The following is a 19,397-nucleotide window of genomic DNA, read 5'->3' as shown; positions in this document are numbered from 1 at the left end:
AAATCCTGGATAAAGAAAAAAAAAGGTTCCTCAACACCTGAAGTTATGTAATATATATATTATATATTTATATAACAACTATAACATATAATATCATACAATATGTACAATATTATACAATATATAAGTATATAATATGTTATATAAAATATGATGATAACTAATATTTATATTATGCTTTAAGATTTGCAAAGTACTTATGTATAATATATGTATGCATGTTATGTAATTTGATCCTCACAACAAAGTAGTAGCACAATTAGTTTCTCAGATAACCAGATGTCAGCTGAATGATGTCTTAGAAGTTCAAAAGGAATGGATTATAACTAAGTTTTCTCAGGAGGAGATTGCACATCTTGCAAAATGTGCTCATTTCGCAGATAAGGAAACTGAAGCTTGGAAAAGTTAAGTGACTTGTCTAAGATTACATAGCTAGTTGGTGAGTGGGCAGGATTTGAAATCCAGTTTTTCTGATTCCAAATCCAGTAGCCTATCCACTGCACCACATACTTGCAAAGTGAAATGCAGGTCACTGAAAACACAGATAAGTTTTGCAAAAACAACAGTAATAGCAACAATAATAAAAAGGAAATAGTAGAGAGGGCATTAGCTCTAGAGTCAGAAGGCTTGGGTTCAAATTCAGCCTTTGACACTTGCTGTGTGACTTAGGATAAATCATTTAAATCCCCTGGGCCTCAGTTTCCTTACCTATAAAACAAGGGGAGTTAGACTAGATAGCCTTTAAGGTCCCTTCCAATTCTATTCTTGTGATCCTATGATCTCTGAAGGTGATCAAGAAATTCCCAGATTCTATCACAGGAATCCCTACAAGTTCTTTTGCATAAAAGAAAGTAAGAAAAAACCTTTGGGGGAACCCACCTTTTCTCCAGCCACTGCAGATAAGAGAGGCCTTCACATTTCATGGTAGTAAAGGTTTGACCAAATACATGCTGTGGAAATTTCTTCAGTTCCGATTCAGTCATCCTTCGAAATCCCAGTACAATATCAGCCCAGAAGGGTCTCTCTTGGGGAGGGATGCTTCTATATATTTGCCAGCTAAAGGCCAGAGGTGGAAGAGATCTGTTCAGTTTTCATGGAATACATATACTCAAAGTCATTGACAATAATAACAATAATGGCTTGCAATTCTATAGCCCCTTAAGGTAGACGGGGTACTTTACATATGTTATCTCCCTTGCTCCCATTCAATAAGCTCCTTGCTGTTTATCTTGGCATCTTGCCCTACTGAGCACAGTGGTGCCTGGTATAAACACACAACAAATATTTGTCAAGAAAGCAAACAAGAGAGCCATAAGGGAGAATTTAATTTTTCAAGTTGTTTGCAGTAAACTGGCTCTGAAAGTAACTGCAAAAGCATAGTCCCAAAAAGTGATTTGATCAATGCAGAGGTCAGAATCAGGATGTGTAACCTTCCAAAGTGGCCATTAACAACTAGTCAATTATAATCACTCAATAAACATTTATTAAACACCTATTAGGTTATATGCCAGGCTCTGTGGTTTGGGGTAGGTGATACACATGCAAAAATGAAGTAATTTCTGCCCTTAGGGAGTTTCCCAGAAAGAGTCCCCTATATTAATATTTACATGAATACAATCCCTTTAACAAAATATCTTCAGACACCTCCCATAAACCAAACAAGCTGTCATTTTTGGTGAAGGTAAAGGCCCTATAGGGCCAAGTCCCTTGGAAAGGAGACAAAGACTTCAGGACAGTGGTAGAAGGTATGATGGAGAATAAGGGTAGAACTGGGGAGGAGTGAACTCCAGCCCATGTGCTAGTTTCTTTTAATTAATTATTCTTGACAACTAAGTGTTAAATTTTGTTGTTTGTACCTGCAGAATACCTCCTTATGCTCTAATTTTGGTGCCTTGGGTGTTTCATCCTAACCATTTTTGGTCCTCTTTGAGAAGGAAGGACAACAACAACCAACAAACTAGTCCCAGTTATAGCCCTGCCCCTCAATTATGTTGTGCATTTCAGGGTATTTTAGAAAGTCCATAAATAAAAGAAACAAACTTTTTACTTATTCACCTACTTGTGATCAGCATAGGCAATATATCCCAACAAGATGCTAATGATTTCATTTCACTATTCAAGGAAAATAATTGTTTACCCTCCCTTTGTAACTCATTACAGGATCTAACAGCTTTCAAAGTCAGTAAATTTTCCCCTTATGTTATAATTTGTCCCCATTTTTTCTTGTTCTAGACCAATGATCCTCAAACTTTTATTCTCAGTATCTTTATAATATTAAAAATTATTGAAGATCTGACCAAATGTTTTTGTTTATGTGGGTTATATTTATAGATACCATATTAGAAATAAAAATTAATTTTGAATCAGTAGAGTCTCTAAAAGGGTTTCAGAGACCCCCAGATTCTCTGAATCCCACTTAAAGAAATACTGTTCTACATTATATAGAGAAAATACAAAAATAAAACTCAATTCTAGACCTACAGATAGATGAGATTTTAAAGGTCACCTAATCCAACTCTTCTATTTTACATATGGTCAAACTGAGGCCATTAGCAGTTAACTCACTCAAGATCACATAGGTTCAAGTGCAGGTCCTGTGATTTTAAGGTCAGTATTCTTTCCACAGTATCACAAATCTAGAGCCAACTAGTCCAACCCTCTTATTTTACAAATGGTGAAACTGATTCCCAAGAGATTAAGCCATTTGTCCAAATTCATGCAGCTAGTAAAATTTGGTCACCAATTTCTATATAAATCAAATATTAAAAATAGCTAAAATTTGTACAGCTTTTTAATGGTTTATAGATTACTCTACATATATTATCTAATTTGATGTTTATAATAACCTGTGAGGTAGGTAGTACATAATTATTATCCCCATTTTATGAATTTGAAAACAGGTACTAGGAGTTTATGACTTGCCCAAGATTAAATAATTAGGAAATGGTAGGGTAACGAAGACAAAGAGGCAAAATTGAATAGCATGAAAATTCTATCTTCAGGCTGGTCCCTTACCTCCAAAGCACTATCTTTCTTGCATCCTCTTAAAACTTCTAGTTTTCTTCCAAGTTCAGTTCCAATATCACTTGCTTGAAGATTTTTTTCATCCCTTTAGCTACTAATGCTTTTCCCTCCCTACCTGTGTGTATGTATTTATATGTATATATGTGGTATTCTCCTCCAGAATGTAAGTTTAAGGCCAGGTTCAATACACATCTTGGGTCCTCAGTATCTCTTGATACAGTGTCTAGCACATAGTAGGTATTAATAAATATTTTTTTATTTGATGAAGAAAATGTTCAACTACATTCAGCATCCTCTGCTCAAGGAAAGCATATAATAGGTTTTTTAAAGATGCCCATTCCCATCATCACAAATGTGCAAAGGGACACACTATAAGATTTCTTAACTCTGATAAATGCAATGACCTGTTCAGTCCTTAGAAAACAGAAAGCAGATTCCCATTTCTCAGTAGACAGGTGGCAGACTGTAAGTGTGAAATGAGACATACATTTTCTGACGTGATCAATATGTTGATGTTTTTCCAATACTCTTAGGCTAGTCACATTAGGTGACAAAGTGAGCAGACACAAAGTGAAGTTAGAAAACCTGAGATCAAATCTAGCTATAGACACTTGGCTAGTTAAGGATACTTGGAGTCCTTAACCTCAGATCTATCTCAGTTTCTTCATTTGTAAAATGGGGATAATAATAGCAGCTACCTCCCAAGGTTCTTATGAAGATAAAACAGATTATGAAATGGTTTATAAGCCTTAAATCACTGCATAATTACTAGCTAGCTATATACTTCAAAGGAGGCCTATTTTGGGGGGGAGGGATTTTTATTGACAAATGATATCATTTATCAGTAAAACATCAAAAACATGCTAGTGACAAATATGGAAATAGATTTAGAAGAATTGCACATGTTTAACCTGTTTTGGATTGCTTGCTGTCTTGGGGAAGGGAGAAGGAAGAAAGAGGGGAGAAAAATTTGGAATTCAAGGTTTTGCAAAAGTGAATATTGAAATCTATCTCTGCATGTATTTGGAAAAATGAAATACTATATTTAAAAAGTACATGCTAACATCTACCTTTTGGGTTTTACAAAAACATGCTCTTCTTATTTGTAATAAGAAACATTCTCTGGGGAGTCATTAGGAAATGATGTTAAAATGTTAAATGATGTTAAAAAAAAAAGGGTCAGTAAAATATTTTAAATATCCACCTAAATAGATATAAACATTCTCATATTAAAAAAGAGGAAAAAAAGTTATCTCTAAGATTCACTTTTGTAATACACCTTTTCCACTGATGACAGATAAATGCAGTCTTATCATACATAGAAAGTATGTTTCTATTTGTATATTTTAATATCATGTTATAAAAAGAATTAGTCATGATACTGTAATACCTTGGTTTCCCTGAATTGTTCTGGCTCAGTTTCTCTGGTGGTCACCCTCCCTTCCTTGACCCATTAGGACTAAGAGACCCCAAAGCTCTGGCCACTCTCACATTCCAAAGAGTCATAAAACTCCAGATGGCTTATCTGAACTACCTGGTTATCTCCTGCCTCAGATCATGTCTCTTGCTTGGCCATCTTCTTGACGCCGCCCCCCAACCTGTCAAAAGAAGTTATGGTCCTTTCCTAGAATTTCCACTCACCCAGTGCTCTATCCCACTTTGCCTTTGTTTCCCTGATAGCTCTGGAATTACTTGCTGGATGCTGGATACTTTGAGACAAGAGTCCCATTCAACTGGCTGATGGTTGGACATGGGTCCTGTTCAGTCACTAGTGCAAATTCTCCTCTATTAAAATATTATAAACCTAATCTCTGTTTTGCCTCAGTTTCTCCAGCATTACAATACACAGAAAACCATGTTTGGCTCTTCCCTTGATGTAATATAGCTTCTAGGGGAGACAGCAATGATTTTGAGGTCCCCTGACCTTAAAACAGGCTTCTGTTTTAACAATAAGTCAGTGATTCTAACTCTTCTGGTTTTGGAATCTGTCTCAGGGAATTTGCACACCCAATCTAAGAATAACAATCTATCTGATTCTGAAAGACTACTCATCTGTTTTTGCTGACTGTCAGATAGCTTCTGGACCAAATACCTGAGACAAGAGTAATAATCTGTTAGTGAGAACCAAATTGCAGAGACCACTCCTTGGTTCTAACTCTAGGCCATGAAATTAGCAGCCCCGGATAGTATTTGGATCTGACAGGGAAGATCCCACTGTGGAAAAGTAGAAGCTCAAAGAGATGGACTGGCCAGAGAAAAAACCAGAAGAAACTCCAACAGACTAATAGAGGAAAGGGCCAGCCAGAAGAACAGCCACATATGTGTATAATCTGCAGGTAAAAGCTGAAATGGTACCCTTGGAAAGGGGCAATACCTAGTAAATTGAGCTGAATATGGGTCCTGGGATGGTCATAGTTACCCAGCAAAAGGGGCAGTGCCTCGTAAGCCCCTGAGGGAAGGAGATGACCTGTCTGTAATTGGTTTGTATCAAATTCAGTAGTGGAATATGAAACAAATGGAAAAATAAGAAGAAAATGATAAAATACAGTTGCTCCATATGGAGAGAAAACACTCTAGGAAGAGGTTCTATTTGGCCCAAGTAAGATCCTCTGAGGATTGGGTATGTCAAAAGTTAAATTCATATGTAAATGCTAAGGAGCTTTTCAATCTGGAAGAAAACTCCTATGTAGCATTTAAGGAATTTAAAAGCAGTTTGTGATTGTGTGTAAGTGGGAGTCTATGTTTTGTCTTCTATGTTTTTTTTTCAGTCATCTGAATTACAAGTAAAAGAAATGGCCATTTTGGGATTTAAAAGTGCTTTTTGTTGTTGTTGTTGTTTTTGCATCTTGATGCAAAGTAACCTGAATTTTTCTTAAACTTTCAGCTTCTCTCCCTAGAGGGGACTGGGAATGACCAAGGGCTGCTGCATGTCTCAAGACAGTTGTGAAAATCGAGTAAGGCTTCATCTATTTCAGAGCTGAAGGTCGTCGAGCACTGACTCAAGGGCATACCTAAATTCCCTTTCTGCTATCCTCTCATGACATCATTTTTCTCGCTACTTTAATCAAATATGGGCAACTACATACTTATTGGCCAAGTTCGATTTCTTGGGTAGTTCCTGCGTTTAGCATGTAAGACCCTCAGCCAATGAGGATGATGATCAGTGGTGGGAGGGGTATTTGTGTTAAGGACTATTTAAAGTATAAAACCTTTCCCAAAAGGTGCTCCTCCTCTCAATTGCTTGCTCAACGGGAGGGATGCCTGCTTCTCCTGAGAACATACAATAAACTTTAGTTTTGCTCCTGGAGATCTCTCCAGGTTGACCACTGACCATTCTGCCATACATGTGGACATATGGACTTATCTGCAGTCTAGCCTCTCCAAAGAATGATAAGCTCCCTCAAAACCCCATGCTCTGGAAGTCAGCTTTAGTTTCTCTCTAGATGAGTCCTTGTATTCCCCAAAACCCAGTGTCCCAACTTCTCAGGGGGACTCTGGATTCTGTAAAAGGGTATGGTCTATCTCCCCATGGCTTGGGTAAATCTAGGGAAATCTATTTTACACCTTAAAATCCTTCCTCCTTCCTAATATAGCCCTTTATAGGGAAGAGTACAAAATTTAGGAAAGAGAGAAGATAGAAACCATTACCATTTTATTCCTAGGGACCTGTGTCTCTATCTCAGGTCTCAAATAGTTTTCAAAGATTTCAAGTAGTCTAGGAGAATGGAATTTTTGAGAGGGAAGAAGAGTTTTATCCCAAAAATGTGACCTAAATTATTATGTGTTTAAATTTAAATGGTATATGATAGAATTACCTTCAATTGATGCATTTGGGAATAAGATTTTAGAAATATATGTGCATTAATATTGTAGTATTGCTACAAGAAGTTTAAATCTGTATTTGATTTGATTATGGTTATTAGAATAAAAATTCTCTGGTAACTTACCTAAAGAGGTCATATATTTGTATCTCCTAATTAAATGAAATATGTTGCTATCTAAATTGTATATTGAGTAATTTTTAAAAGTTATGAGCTATGCTTTAAAATTTAGTCAGTTCTGTTGGGCATATGTATAAGTTTTATGAAATTTGGTCCTAAGTTTTTTAGATATTATCTACGTTGTTAATCTCAAAGTTTTTTAAAAATGGTTTTAAAAACAAGGAACAGGAAAGATTGATTTGCAATTTGCAGTTTGAATGGAGAATCCAGTTGGAATTGTTAATGGCTGGGAGTAAAGGAAAAGATTTCTGTGTACCTGTGTAGAAGTCACTCCTGTATATCAGAAAAATTAAAAGATAGATGTAAATCCTAGAGGTAGAGAATAATTTGTCAGGCAGAGATAATTATACAATTGGTATTAGAATTAAAAGTGTTTAAACATCAGGTAGTATTGAAAAATGCACCCTCTTTTGGTAGAATGTGAATGGCAGAGATAGGAGAAGTTTAAAAATTCCCCATTTAAAACCAATCTGAAAAATCTAGAGGATGTGGTATGTATGTGTTAAACAATATCTTGTATCATTGGAGAGAAAAATAAGATTGCAATCGGTAATAAAGGGACTTGTGAAGGATGGACTATTAAAACTTTGTATGTCCTCTTTCAATATCTCTGTTTTGCTCCTTAAGAAATCAAATAAGGCTTATGGATTAATACAATGCCTTGGGGGCATAAACAATTTAGTGACAAGTTAGAGAGCATCAGAAGCTAATAACCTCTGAGGTACTGGGGAACTGTTTAATTCATGAGGAAAATGTTTAAAGGAAGTGGCTTTGTAGAAGGAGGAGTGGGAAACAAATGTTTGTCCTTATCCCCACTTTATCTAAAGTAGAGTTCGCCCCAATATGTTTTAAAGAGAAAGAGAAAAAGTTGGAAGATATTGGAGCAATAAAAAACCCCTGAAGGATATTGGCAATTACCTGATAGGAGGAGAATGGCAAATAAGCCTTGACTGGGAAGACTTTAATTGTATTGTATTAAGAAAGCCATTGGGTGCTCAAAAAATGTGTGATGTCTTTTAAGAAAATTTGGCTATATAAAGATATGTACAACTACCACATCAGAAAAAAAAAAAAGACAATTCTGAGGACCCACCCAGAACTGGCCAATTTGAGTCTGTAGAAACAGTTAAAATTATAGAACTGTTAAAAAATATTTTAGCAGATTCTGAGGTTTTTGAGAATTAAGTTTTAAGTTGCTTGGTACTATCAGCTAAATTAACTTGGTCTATTGTGTTTTTAAATAGGTCTAATTTACATGATTAAAAATCTTCTGAGGGAAACTGCCAGAAAAAAAAAATTGCCCTCTCTGGGATTTTCCAAGCTTTTCAAGTTTGTAGAAATTTTGGCTAGGGAGGTATCCCTGCCTGACCTGAATTCTTCTGGTGTTTGCACTGGTGCCCCAACATCTTTCAAATGGGCTCTCTCCCTAGCATTGCTGGCATAGAGGGAGAGACAGTCACAAACCTGTACCCACACATCTGGGTCCAAATTTCTCCAACCCTCTTCCTCCAAGGTCCTAGAGTCTATCAATTTCTTAAAGCCCTATGGTTAGACTTGAAAGGGCACTTTTCTTCCACCTTAAGTTTTGGGGCTGTGTGTGTTTAAATTGGAATTCTGATTCTGAAATTATATGGGATAATTATATTAACTAATTCCTGCTAAAATTGTGAACTTGTTTATTCTGATATGAGATTTTAGAAATGTGTGCATTGGCACTGAAGTATTGTTACTAGAAATTTAAATCTATATTTGATTTAAGTTAAAATTTTTGGTTCTCTGGACACTACATGTTTGCATCTCCTAATTAGATGAAATATATTTAAGCTACTATGGTGCTTAAATTGTCTGTGCTTTAATATTTTGTCAGCCCAGCTGGACATGTGGTATAAATTTTGTGAAATTTAGTCCAAAACCATTTAGAATATTAAGCTTAAAGCTCTGTCCTACTTTCTCCCTCTAACTAAGAAGTAGAGGCAGGAAAGTTTGGCATAAAGGCATGTGTGTAATTGCAGAGCAAGCTGTGTCTGAAGGGTGTATAATATGTCTGTTGTTAGATGGGAAGATATTGAGGAGGTGTCCCTTCAAGGGGAGGGAGTCTGGCTCCAGAATATTTAGTTTAGATTTTAATGAAATGACACCAGTGGGGAAACTGAGATATAGGGGATGAGTGGAAGCTTTCCTCTGAGCTTTGCTGCATTAAGAAGGGTTAGTGGAACATATCCTGGCTGTGTCCTCAATCCCTTTTCAGCCCTTAGGAAACAAGGATTGCTGATCCAGATAACACCTTTGGAATTTGTTAATTCCAGGTCCCTTTTAAATCCTAGAAGGCTTGGAGTGAGAAGGACTTTATCAGATGTTACTGATGACCAAGACCATGGTCCAGAGGCTGACGAGAGGTGGACTCTATACCAAGGCTAAAGGACCTGTGGAGGAATTTCAAGAATGTACTGTTGAAGGCACGTTAAAATCTGTAAAAATTGATTTTGCACCAGAGCAATTACCATTTTGGCAACCCTGGGAAAAGTTTGTTTAGGTTTTATAGTCTCCAAACAAAGAATGAATTTATTGATAATCTATAAGTGTGTTATATAAAAATGACTTTTTAATGTTTACCTCATACCAGAATGAATTTTTACTATAAAAAGGGGTCAAAGATGTTAAGTGAAATCTCTTAGTATGTGAAGTTAATCAAATTTTGTTTTCATTGATTGTATTGAGTCATTTTAAAGTTCTGCCATTATTTAAAGGAACTCTGAGAATAATAGTTTTTGCCTTTGTCCCTTTGAACATTTCTATTTATAGACAATAGGCATTTTAGAATTTTTCCATATATTGAGCATTTTAAAAGCAAAATGACTTGGGTAATGTTGAACTTAAAACCATCTACTTAGATATGAAAAATAAACTGGCAAATTTCTAGGATGAATTTCTTACTGTTATCACTGTAAGGTCATAGTCAATACCTTTTTAGGATATATGATCCTTGAGAGCTAAATTCACCTGAAGTCTTGATTAATGAGATTTTCTATTTGAGATAAAATTTCTTGGGACTGTAATTGATATTATTTGGAGTTTTAAATTCAGGTGTGATTGTCTGACGGATCATCCACCCACTGAAAGGAATATGCCCCAAGCTACTCAGAATGTGATCCTGAATTATTACAGGTGGAAGTTAGTATCTAGACCGAGTTGTGAGGACAACCTTGGCCTCTGCTTAAGATAGGATCCTTTTGACTTAGTTTTCCAGTGATGTTCTTTTGAATAAGAACCTACCGATTATTCCTGAGTCAGGCTTAAGGTGGAATTGTTACTACCCGATTAATTGAAAACTGGGACAATTACCTGAAGTAAAACTGAGTTAAGGATGCTTCATCATGTATCATATATGTGCTCTCAGGCTAAAGGTCCAGCTTTAATGCTATTTAAATCAGGTCCCTGTCTTTTTTATGGCAAATTTTTATAATCAGAGCAAATGGTCAGTAGAAGCCATAAGAACAATTCAAAAAAAAAAAAATATGTGGTCATTATATCCTAAAGTAGGCAAGTGAGTATTTGGCCTAGTCATCCATCTGTTGCTAGGTACATATTTCTGTCTATGTATTTTAACTTTTCTGTTGTTGCTGACTTTTGTGGTAAGCATCTTTATTTGTGAAGAGTTACCTACTCTAATTATGGGGGCCATAACTGATTGGAATAATAGGTGGCCCTGCTATCTGAGCCCAAGAAGAAAACTCCAATCAATAAAAAGGAGATGTCTGTGAAAGGTTATCCTCATAGTACTTGTTGGGGTGCTCCTATTCCCAATCTGTATTATTGAAGATGATTAGAATGAAGGGCAAGGAAAGGAAGAAACTAGATGATTTCATAGCTAATATTTCCATGAAAAAAGATTATATTTCTAGGAGAATATACTGAATATTGCCTTGGTAAAAGAAATTACCAAGGATATTAGGAAACTAGCGCATGTTCTGGTACAGACTTAGAACTCTCCCTTTGGCACTTCATGGTGGTCCTATTTTAGTGGGAGTTAGTGGAAGCAGATTCTCTGGTTTGCGTTGGTGGCCCTGAGTGGAATTATTTTATTACCCATTTGTTTATCCTGCTTAATTCAGTTAATGACCAGAGTAACTCAGGATAGTTTTAAAAAGATGGTGACCATTACTTCCAATCAAACAAGGATGCTGATCTTGAAAGGACAGGAATGGATTCCCCTCAACACTATGGGATGAGAAGATCCTGAGGGTAAGGATCAGATAGACCAACAGTGTGAATTAATCTTATGAAATTATGAAAAAATTTTCATCAAAATAAAGAGGAGGGACTGAATGGGAAAAGTTTGATATTTCTTCAAAAAGAAACTATAAATTAACCAAGCTATAGAATCAGGTTCCTGTTTCCCCTGCCTTTTCTTCCCAGGATATGGATGGACAGAACAATTGTGGGAATGTATAGAACAAACTGACCAAGCCTTCATCTACCCAGCCCATATGTTGAGAACACATATCTCAGGGTCAGCAAAAGACATGTCTTTGTTTAAATTCGAATTTATGTGTTTCCCCATTTCCCACTGATCTAGCACCTGTTTTCCCAGCCAGTGCCAGATTGTTTAAATGATTGATGCTTCCTAATATAGTTTTTTAAAATAGCTTTTGCACTTAGAATGTAAGACCACATTCTCAGCCGACAAGGATGAGCCAGTTAGCTGGGGGGAGGAGTTGATGTTGCATCAGGGAACATATATATTGCTTATGATACTTATGCTCAGAGCTCACTTTTACCTCTTATATGGTGAGAGTGATGCCCACTTCTAATGAGAAACATAAAATTTCTTCTTTACACCTTGAGAAATCGCTGAAATTTATTGGGTGAGTTACATACCACACAGGCCCAAGATGTAGTAAAGTTGTTTTAGGGTATAAAAATTTTGTTCTGTTGCCTGTACTTTGCCTCCCTTGACTAGATTAAGATATTACTGAAGGCAACATCCTTTTTCTGCAGGAATTGAATAAACTGCTTTATACTCTGGCTCTGAGAAACATCTATTCAAATTATTTGGGGTTAATAGTTGCTGTTTCACATACCATCATGTTACTCCTAACTAACCATTCCCCCAAAGAAACACAAAATTATTTTTTGTGGCAAGGAGCCTTAAGGATTATTTATTGTCTCTAAAGCAGCTAAGTATTATCTTTTTATCTCTTATATTTCATGAAAGAAAAAGTCACTTTTCAAATGTAATTTCTAACTCCCCGGGCTCCTCAGACAGTATTTGGCACACAATGAGGATATCTTATGATGAAGAGCTTGTTCACAGATGTTTAAAACATTTTTAAAGACCCTACTAAAATTTGCTCTCTTACCCAGATACCAGGTGAATGCCAGCATCTATAGCTTCTGATGAATTAGTGATCCCAAACAATCTGTCAAAGGTCTCTTGAAACCACTGCTTCTGCAGGTAAACTGGTGTATCTATCATTATGACATAAGGGGAAAAAGGGAAACAGACAGGGAAAATAACTTTTTTTTAAATCTTCAGATCAGTCCCTCCCTGAGGAACAGAAAATGAATTAAGAAACATTTTCTTTGATCATATCACTCCCCTTTTAATAAAACTTTAATGGTTCACCATTTATTTTAGGATAAAATAAAATTCTGTTTGCTATTTAAGCCCCTTAAAATATAACATCTAGCTTACATATTAGGTGAATTGGGCATGCCCAAATAAGCTTGAGTTATAATAGATTATGGGTAGAGTGCTAAAGTCAGTAGGGAAAGAGGTGAAGATTGTATATTGAGAGGAGAAAGGATTCCTTCTCCCATCCCCCATTTCAAAGAAGCAAGATTTCCTATCACAATTCACAGGAATTGGCTTTTTGACCACTACTTGTTACCATGTCTTTTCTCCCATCACTTCCAAGAGCCACAACTGTCCAGGCCTAAAACCGTAAGGTTTTAATGGTGCAAGGAGAGCCATAAAAGTACAACAAGCTCTGGCTGATTCAGTTTCTGAGATAAACTATTAATTGTGAATGTTTCATGCTTTCTACTACCTTGTTATTTTGGAGGACTTTGTTCTTGTAAACTATTCACCCCCCACTGGGCTTTGGACTTGTTCCTGAGTTCTGTTCACAATCTGTTTTAATTGCCTCTGTGGATTTGTAACTTTAGATTTTCCATCTTAGATCTCTGTTTGGATCAGGCTCTTCTTTTTTCCTTTCCCAATCCAGACAAAATGAATAAATGAGAAGGGAAACAAATATTGATTATACCTACTATGTGCTAAGAGGTAGAAGTGGGGGAGGAGGCTAAGTACAGGAGGAAGTAGGTAGAAAATGTCCTGGATGAAGATGAGTACACAGAGGAATGGTTTGTTTCTTCCAAAGGATCTTCTCAGACAGCCCATTTGTTAAGCACTGCTAATCTCTGGTACCACATGTTCCCATTACCAATGTCACAATCATCATCACCACCACACCAGCCTTGGGCAGAGAACCAAGAAAACATCACCTATATTTAATAGCAGAATTCTGGGCTAATAATGCTAACTTCAGTCTCACTCACCTGGGTAAGCATGAGGAATAAGCATTCCAGCTGCTACATCACTAGTTGTGTTAGGTGTAAATTTATCTGAAATAACATCAATGGAGCATTGTGGGATGGATTCAGAAATGCAGACAGCTGTGGAGAGTCCAATCACACCTGCGCCAATAACTGCAACTCTGGTCATTTCCATTAGCTCTGTGAAGGTAGGGAAAGAGGATTCTAGAATACTGTTTGAAAACACTTTCCATTCTTCTAGTAGAAACTGTGGTTCTGAAAAACTTTCATTAAGCATTGAATTAAGCACAATACTACATAGCATAACAAGCACTATATTAAGTGCCTACAGAATTGCCTCAAATTTATGTACTCCCATTTGGATCACATTCCATTTAAGATAAAAATTTTAAAATAACATTCTAATGGTAGGATTTTGCTCAATCATTTGTTTTTTTTTTTTTTCCTCCAGTTGTTTCCAAATCTTCATGAGCTCATTTGGGCAAAAGCACTGGAGTGGTTTTTGCTATTTCCTGCTCCAGCTCAGGAGGGAAACAAGTTGAGTAATTTGTCTGTGATCACACAACCAGTAAGTGTCTAAAGTCATCAGAAGATGATTCCTTCTTTGACTCTTGGCCATCCTATGCCATCTAGCTGTAGGATAGCTTCCATTAATTGTAGACCCATTTCTGATGGGAAAGTTACTGGTAGAAAGTTATGGTAGGTATAAAGGAACCAGATAGGATTCAGATCTGGAATGGACATTAGTACAGAAGAATTTATTAAGCACCTACTAGATTCCAGGCACCTTACAAATATTATTCCCAATAACCCTAGGAGAAAGAAGCTATTACTATTTTCATTTTACAGTTGAGGAAACTGAGGCAGACAGAAATTAAGTGACTTCCTTAAACACATATCTGAGAATGAATTTGAACTCAGATCTTCCAGAGACCTGAACTGCACCACTCAGCTGCCTTGGAAAGTTTGGAATCCAACACCTCCTGTGTCCAACACCTCCCGTCAAACTCATCATACCCAATGCTTCTTTTATACGAAATGTCATCCTGAGGTACCAAGAGCCCATAGAAGGTATGGTAACAAAAGCTCTAACAGGATTGTGTTGGAAGGATACACAAGAATATCCCCATCCCAGAAGTCTTTGTGCAAGATTAAAATGAATCTGGAAGTAATGATATCATTGGTTGTTCCTCTTTGTTGTTTTCCCCAACCCAGGAGTTTATACTAGGATTATTGGGGAGAGTCAGAAAAAAGCACCTGCCCCTAAATTTTCTTCCCTATGGTAAAGTAAATAGAGAATTGGATTTGAGTCGATCAACAAACATTTATTAAACATAAAGTACCAGATATGGATACTAAATTCTAAGGAAACAAAGACAAAAATGAAATGATCTCTAACCTCAAAGAGTTTATAAAAGGATTGACAATATATACATATATAGGTAAATAGAAAATATTGGAACATGAAAACAAAGTACTTTGAGTACTGGGTTAGCCACTTCCTATCTGTGTGGTATGGGGTAAATTACTACAGGGCAAATTACTATGGGGCAGCTAGGTGTTGGAGTAGATAGAGCACAGGATCTGGAGTCAGGAAAACTGGAGTTCAAACACAGCCTCAGACAATGACTAGCTGAGTGATCCTGGGCAAATCATTGGACCTTGTTTGCCTCAGTTTCTTCATCTGTAAAATAAACTGGGGAAGAAAATGACAAAGTACTTCAGTATCCTTTCCAGGAAAACTCCAAACTGAGTCACAAAAAAGTCGGACATGACTGAATCACAACTTTGCTTCTTGTTATAGAATGTAAAATAATACTACCTCACAGGCCATTTTAAGGAAAGCACTTTGTAAATGTTAAAGCTACCTAATTATAAGCTATTATTGCTGTTACTTGAAATTTCACTATCAGAGTTTATTCCTTGGGGTTAAGGTTTTGTCAAGAGGGGCAAAAGTGCTTTGAGGATGTCCTACTCTTCCAAGAGCATGTGCATTTAACCCTTTGAAGAGGATTTCATCTGAAGACTGTTTGGGGGTGGATGGGACAACTAACGGAAAGGAATAGAGGCACAGAATTGTAAACTTCAATAAGGACAGAAAGGGGGAAGGGGCCAGGGCATACTTTGAAATTGGGAAGGGAAAGGGGAGGGGGAGGACTCTGCCCTAAACCAGTGGGAAAAAGTCAGAGAATTTGGGTTTAAATTTTACCTAAAACACTATTTTCAGGCACTTAACTATTATGGGATCTTAGATAAAAACATAATTTCTTTGGGTGTCAGTTTCCTCTTCTACAAAAAGAAAGGTTCAGATTCAATGGCTTCCAGTTAGAGGTATGGTCATATGAAGCATTGATGGGTGCTGGGGAGGAGCCAAGAGGTCAAAAAGCAACAAAGACAAGTTTTGCTTTTCACAATTTTTTCTGTTGGAGGTCAGCCCGGACCACCTACAGCCTCAACACTCTTGTAAATTGGCTATAGAATATCTAGTGTATGAGCCTTGTGATGATGGGCAGAGGAGCAGAGACACAGCACTGTGTCATGGAGAGAGCCATTTTCATTCAGAGTCCAAGCATCCAAATTCAAATTCTAGCTCTTCTTGATCAATTCATTTAGGCCCTAATTAGGCTATCTAGATCTTAATTTCTGCATATGTAAAACCAAGAGATTGTACTAGATCAGGAATTTTTAATCTTTTGGAGATCATGGACCCCTCTGGCAGACTAGTAATGTCAAGCCCTTCTCAAAGTAATGTTTTTAAATGCAAAAAATAAAAATGTATAGGATTGAAGGGGAGGTAACAAATATATTACAATATATTTATCAAAATATTTTAGACATAAATTCGTAGCAACAGGTTAAGAACCCGTAGAGATGATCTCTAAGGAACTTTGCTTCTTGGATCCTGCCTTAAGAAGAAGGTGAATGCTGGTGGTATATTTTATAAGATCACTTAAAAGCAAAAGGTTAAAAGGGAAGAGAAAGGAGAAGAAAGGAGCTGCACTCACTCAAGATTCCTAGCTCACCAATTTCTAGGCCATGAGGCACCCAGGACTCGGCAGAAACCTCACATTTAAACAATTTCACCTGGTTAGTAAAGTGAAGGAGAAAAGTACCTGGACTGCACAGATCTGAGGCGTCAGCCTGGGAACCCACCGAACAACTTGCAACCAAAACACTTGTTTTCCCTGAGGAACTGGGGAAAGAGCAGAGAGAGCTAGAGCCAAATGCTCCCCATTGGAGGCATTTGGACGACGCCCCCGCTGACTTCGCTCTCCATTGGCCAGTGAATTTTTAGACACTCGAACCTGCAAGTCCCTCACCCGCCCTAGAGACTCGGGCTCCCCTGGAGGGAGCTCATACCATAGCGTTGGCAAAGCTGCTAGGAGAGTTATAAAAACACTTTTGCCCGCTTCACTCCTTTCTCTCTACCCCCTTCAAGATTTTATTTTTATACCCAGAGTCTAGATGTCTCCTGGATATGCTGAACTTCTCAGTGACCCAGAGAGCCCCGGCTCTAAGCCAACATTTCAATATTTTCTTTTGACCCTTACTTGGAAGCCACCTGCCCATCACTCAAGACCAATTTCTTGTTAGCCTCCAAATCCAGCAGGCAGAGAATGACTCCCAGGGTAGAGTCTGTGACACGTAGCTTTCTGTGCCTGTAGACTCCCTTCCTTGTGAACGTGCCTGCAAGCTTGGTAATTTTTCTTATTTAAATAGAGGATCAGCCGTTTGAGATTATCAGCAGCCCTGGACACCACCCCATGCACGGATTATAAACAACTCTTTTACAAAGAAAATCTCAGGATGGTCGAAATGACTGAGAGCAAAGGACGACTTGAAGCTTTGCTAGGTTTGTTTGGAAAAACACCTCACCCCTGGCGAGCCACGTGAGAGCGGAAATTCCATTATTGCTCACCTTGAGAAAAGGATGAATTAACAATTTATTGTCCGACTTTTCATGACCCCATTTGGGATTTGGTTTGGCAAAGACACCGACCTGGTTTGCAATTTCTTTCTTCAGCACGGGAAACTGAGGTAAACGAGATTAAGTAACTTGCCCGGGGTCACACTGCTCGTAAATCATTGAGATCAGATTTGAACTCGGGAAAGTGAGTTTTCCTGACTTTAGATCAGTCTATACACTGTGCCACCTACCTGCCCCTTAAATAACAATACTTTTCTAAATATATTCAACAAGTATTTGTGTTTGAGATTTTATGAGCAATCTGTGCTAAATGCATTAGGGATTCTTAACCTTTTTTATGATCCCCTTTGATAGGGAACTTCTCGAAATTTGTTAAGTGAATAAAATAAAAATCAAAGGATTACAAGAAACCAATTATATTGCAATAGTTATCTAAATTTTTTTAAAAATTTAAATTCATGGACTCCAGTTTAAAAACCTCTTCAAAGGATATAAAGATGTATAGGAAATATAATCCCTGCCTTCATAGAGTTTATGGATTATCACAGGGTCTACCTTTAGGACTAGGAGAAAGTCATTTAGTTAAGTGGTTCTCAAACTTTAGTTCTCAGTATCTTTATACTATCAAAAATTATTGAGAATTTGTTCAAAGGATTTTTATGTGGGTTAAATGTATAGACATCTACATATTAAAAATAAGAACTGATTTTGAATTTGTTGACCCTCTGAAATTTAGACACCCAGAATTCTCTGGAACTCACTTTGAGAACCACTGTCTAGTCCAGTCTCTGCATTTTACAAATAACAAAACAGACCCAGAGATGCAATCAAGGTCTAATAAATCTGAGATAGGATTCATACCTAAATATTGATTCCTAAAATACAGATCTGATCACATCACTTCATTATTCAATAGATTCCAGTGGCTCCACATTAACTCCAGGATCAAACAAAAATCCTCTACATGGCATTCAAAGCCTTTCATAACTTGACTCCTCTCCTACACTGACAATCTTTTTACACCTTATTCTTTCTCTAACACTCTCATGAAGCAGTGATGCTGAACATTTCTAATGGCTGTCTCCTGTGCCTGGAATTTTCTCCCTCTTCTTCTCTGCCTCCTGACTTCCTTATCTTCCAGCAACTCTCAGTTAAAATCCCAATTTCGGCAAGAAGTCTATCCTGATCCACTTTAATGCTATTGTCTTTCCTCTTTTGACTGTCTCCAATTTATCCTATGTACATGCTTTATACAAAGTTGTTTTCATTTTTTCTCCACTAGACTATAAATTTCTTCAGATCAGAGGTTGCTTTTGCCCTTTTTTTCTATCTCCAGGCCTTAGCACAGCACTTGGCACAGAATAGTTTTTAAATATATGAAACTTTGAAGTTTGCAAGGAAAGCTTTATACACATAATTTCATTAGATTCTCATAATTATTCTTAAGAAAATAGGTGCTACTACAGACCTCTGAGATTGCCTAAGAAGACAGGAAAAGATAATGACAAATGTTAGAGAGGATGTGGGACACTAATATATTGTTGGTATTACTGTGAATGGATCCAGCCATTCTGGAGAGCAACTTGGAACTATGCTCGAAAAGTGCATATCCTTTGATCCAGCAGTGGTTCTACTGGGCTTGTATCCCAAAGAGATCTTAAATGAGGGAAAGGGACCCACATGTGCAAAAATGTTTGTGGCAGCCCTTTTCATAGTGGCAAGAAACTGGAAACTGAGTGGATGCCCATCAGTAGGAGAATAGCTAAATAAGTTATGGTATATGAATGTTAAGGAATATTATTCTATAAGAAGTAAAATGAGCAGAATCAGGAGATCATTGTATATGACTACATCAATATTATGCAACAATCAATTCTGATTAACAT

At 37.0% G+C, this 19,397-nt stretch overlaps 1 protein-coding gene across 2 annotated transcripts in view; it reads right to left on the bottom strand.

Moving 5' to 3' along the window:
- Positions 1–17,595, bottom strand: part of DDO (D-aspartate oxidase) — a 29,570-nt gene extending 11,975 nt beyond the window's left edge. The window contains exons 1-4 of one of the 2 annotated variants that reach the window (XM_003770643.3): positions 16,697–17,595; positions 13,587–13,763; positions 12,386–12,494; positions 880–1,056 (exon numbers count right to left, since the gene is read on the bottom strand). In XM_003770643.3, the coding sequence (XP_003770691.1) occupies positions 880–1,056; positions 12,386–12,494; positions 13,587–13,758 (458 nt within the window). In that variant the 5' untranslated portion in view covers positions 13,759–13,763; positions 16,697–17,595. Of the gene's footprint in view, positions 1–879; positions 1,057–12,385; positions 12,495–13,586; positions 13,764–16,696 lie in introns of those variants that run through there. The other variant, XM_031964410.1, reaches the window with a different exon arrangement.
- Positions 17,596–19,397: the final 1,802 nt, after the last annotated feature.

Source organism: Sarcophilus harrisii, chromosome 4, assembly GCF_902635505.1.
Source record: "Sarcophilus harrisii chromosome 4, mSarHar1.11, whole genome shotgun sequence".
Taxonomy (NCBI): Eukaryota; Metazoa; Chordata; class Mammalia; order Dasyuromorphia; family Dasyuridae; genus Sarcophilus; species Sarcophilus harrisii.
The sequence above is the reverse complement of the archived record's forward strand: the minus strand, read 5'-3'. Positions and strand labels throughout refer to the sequence as shown.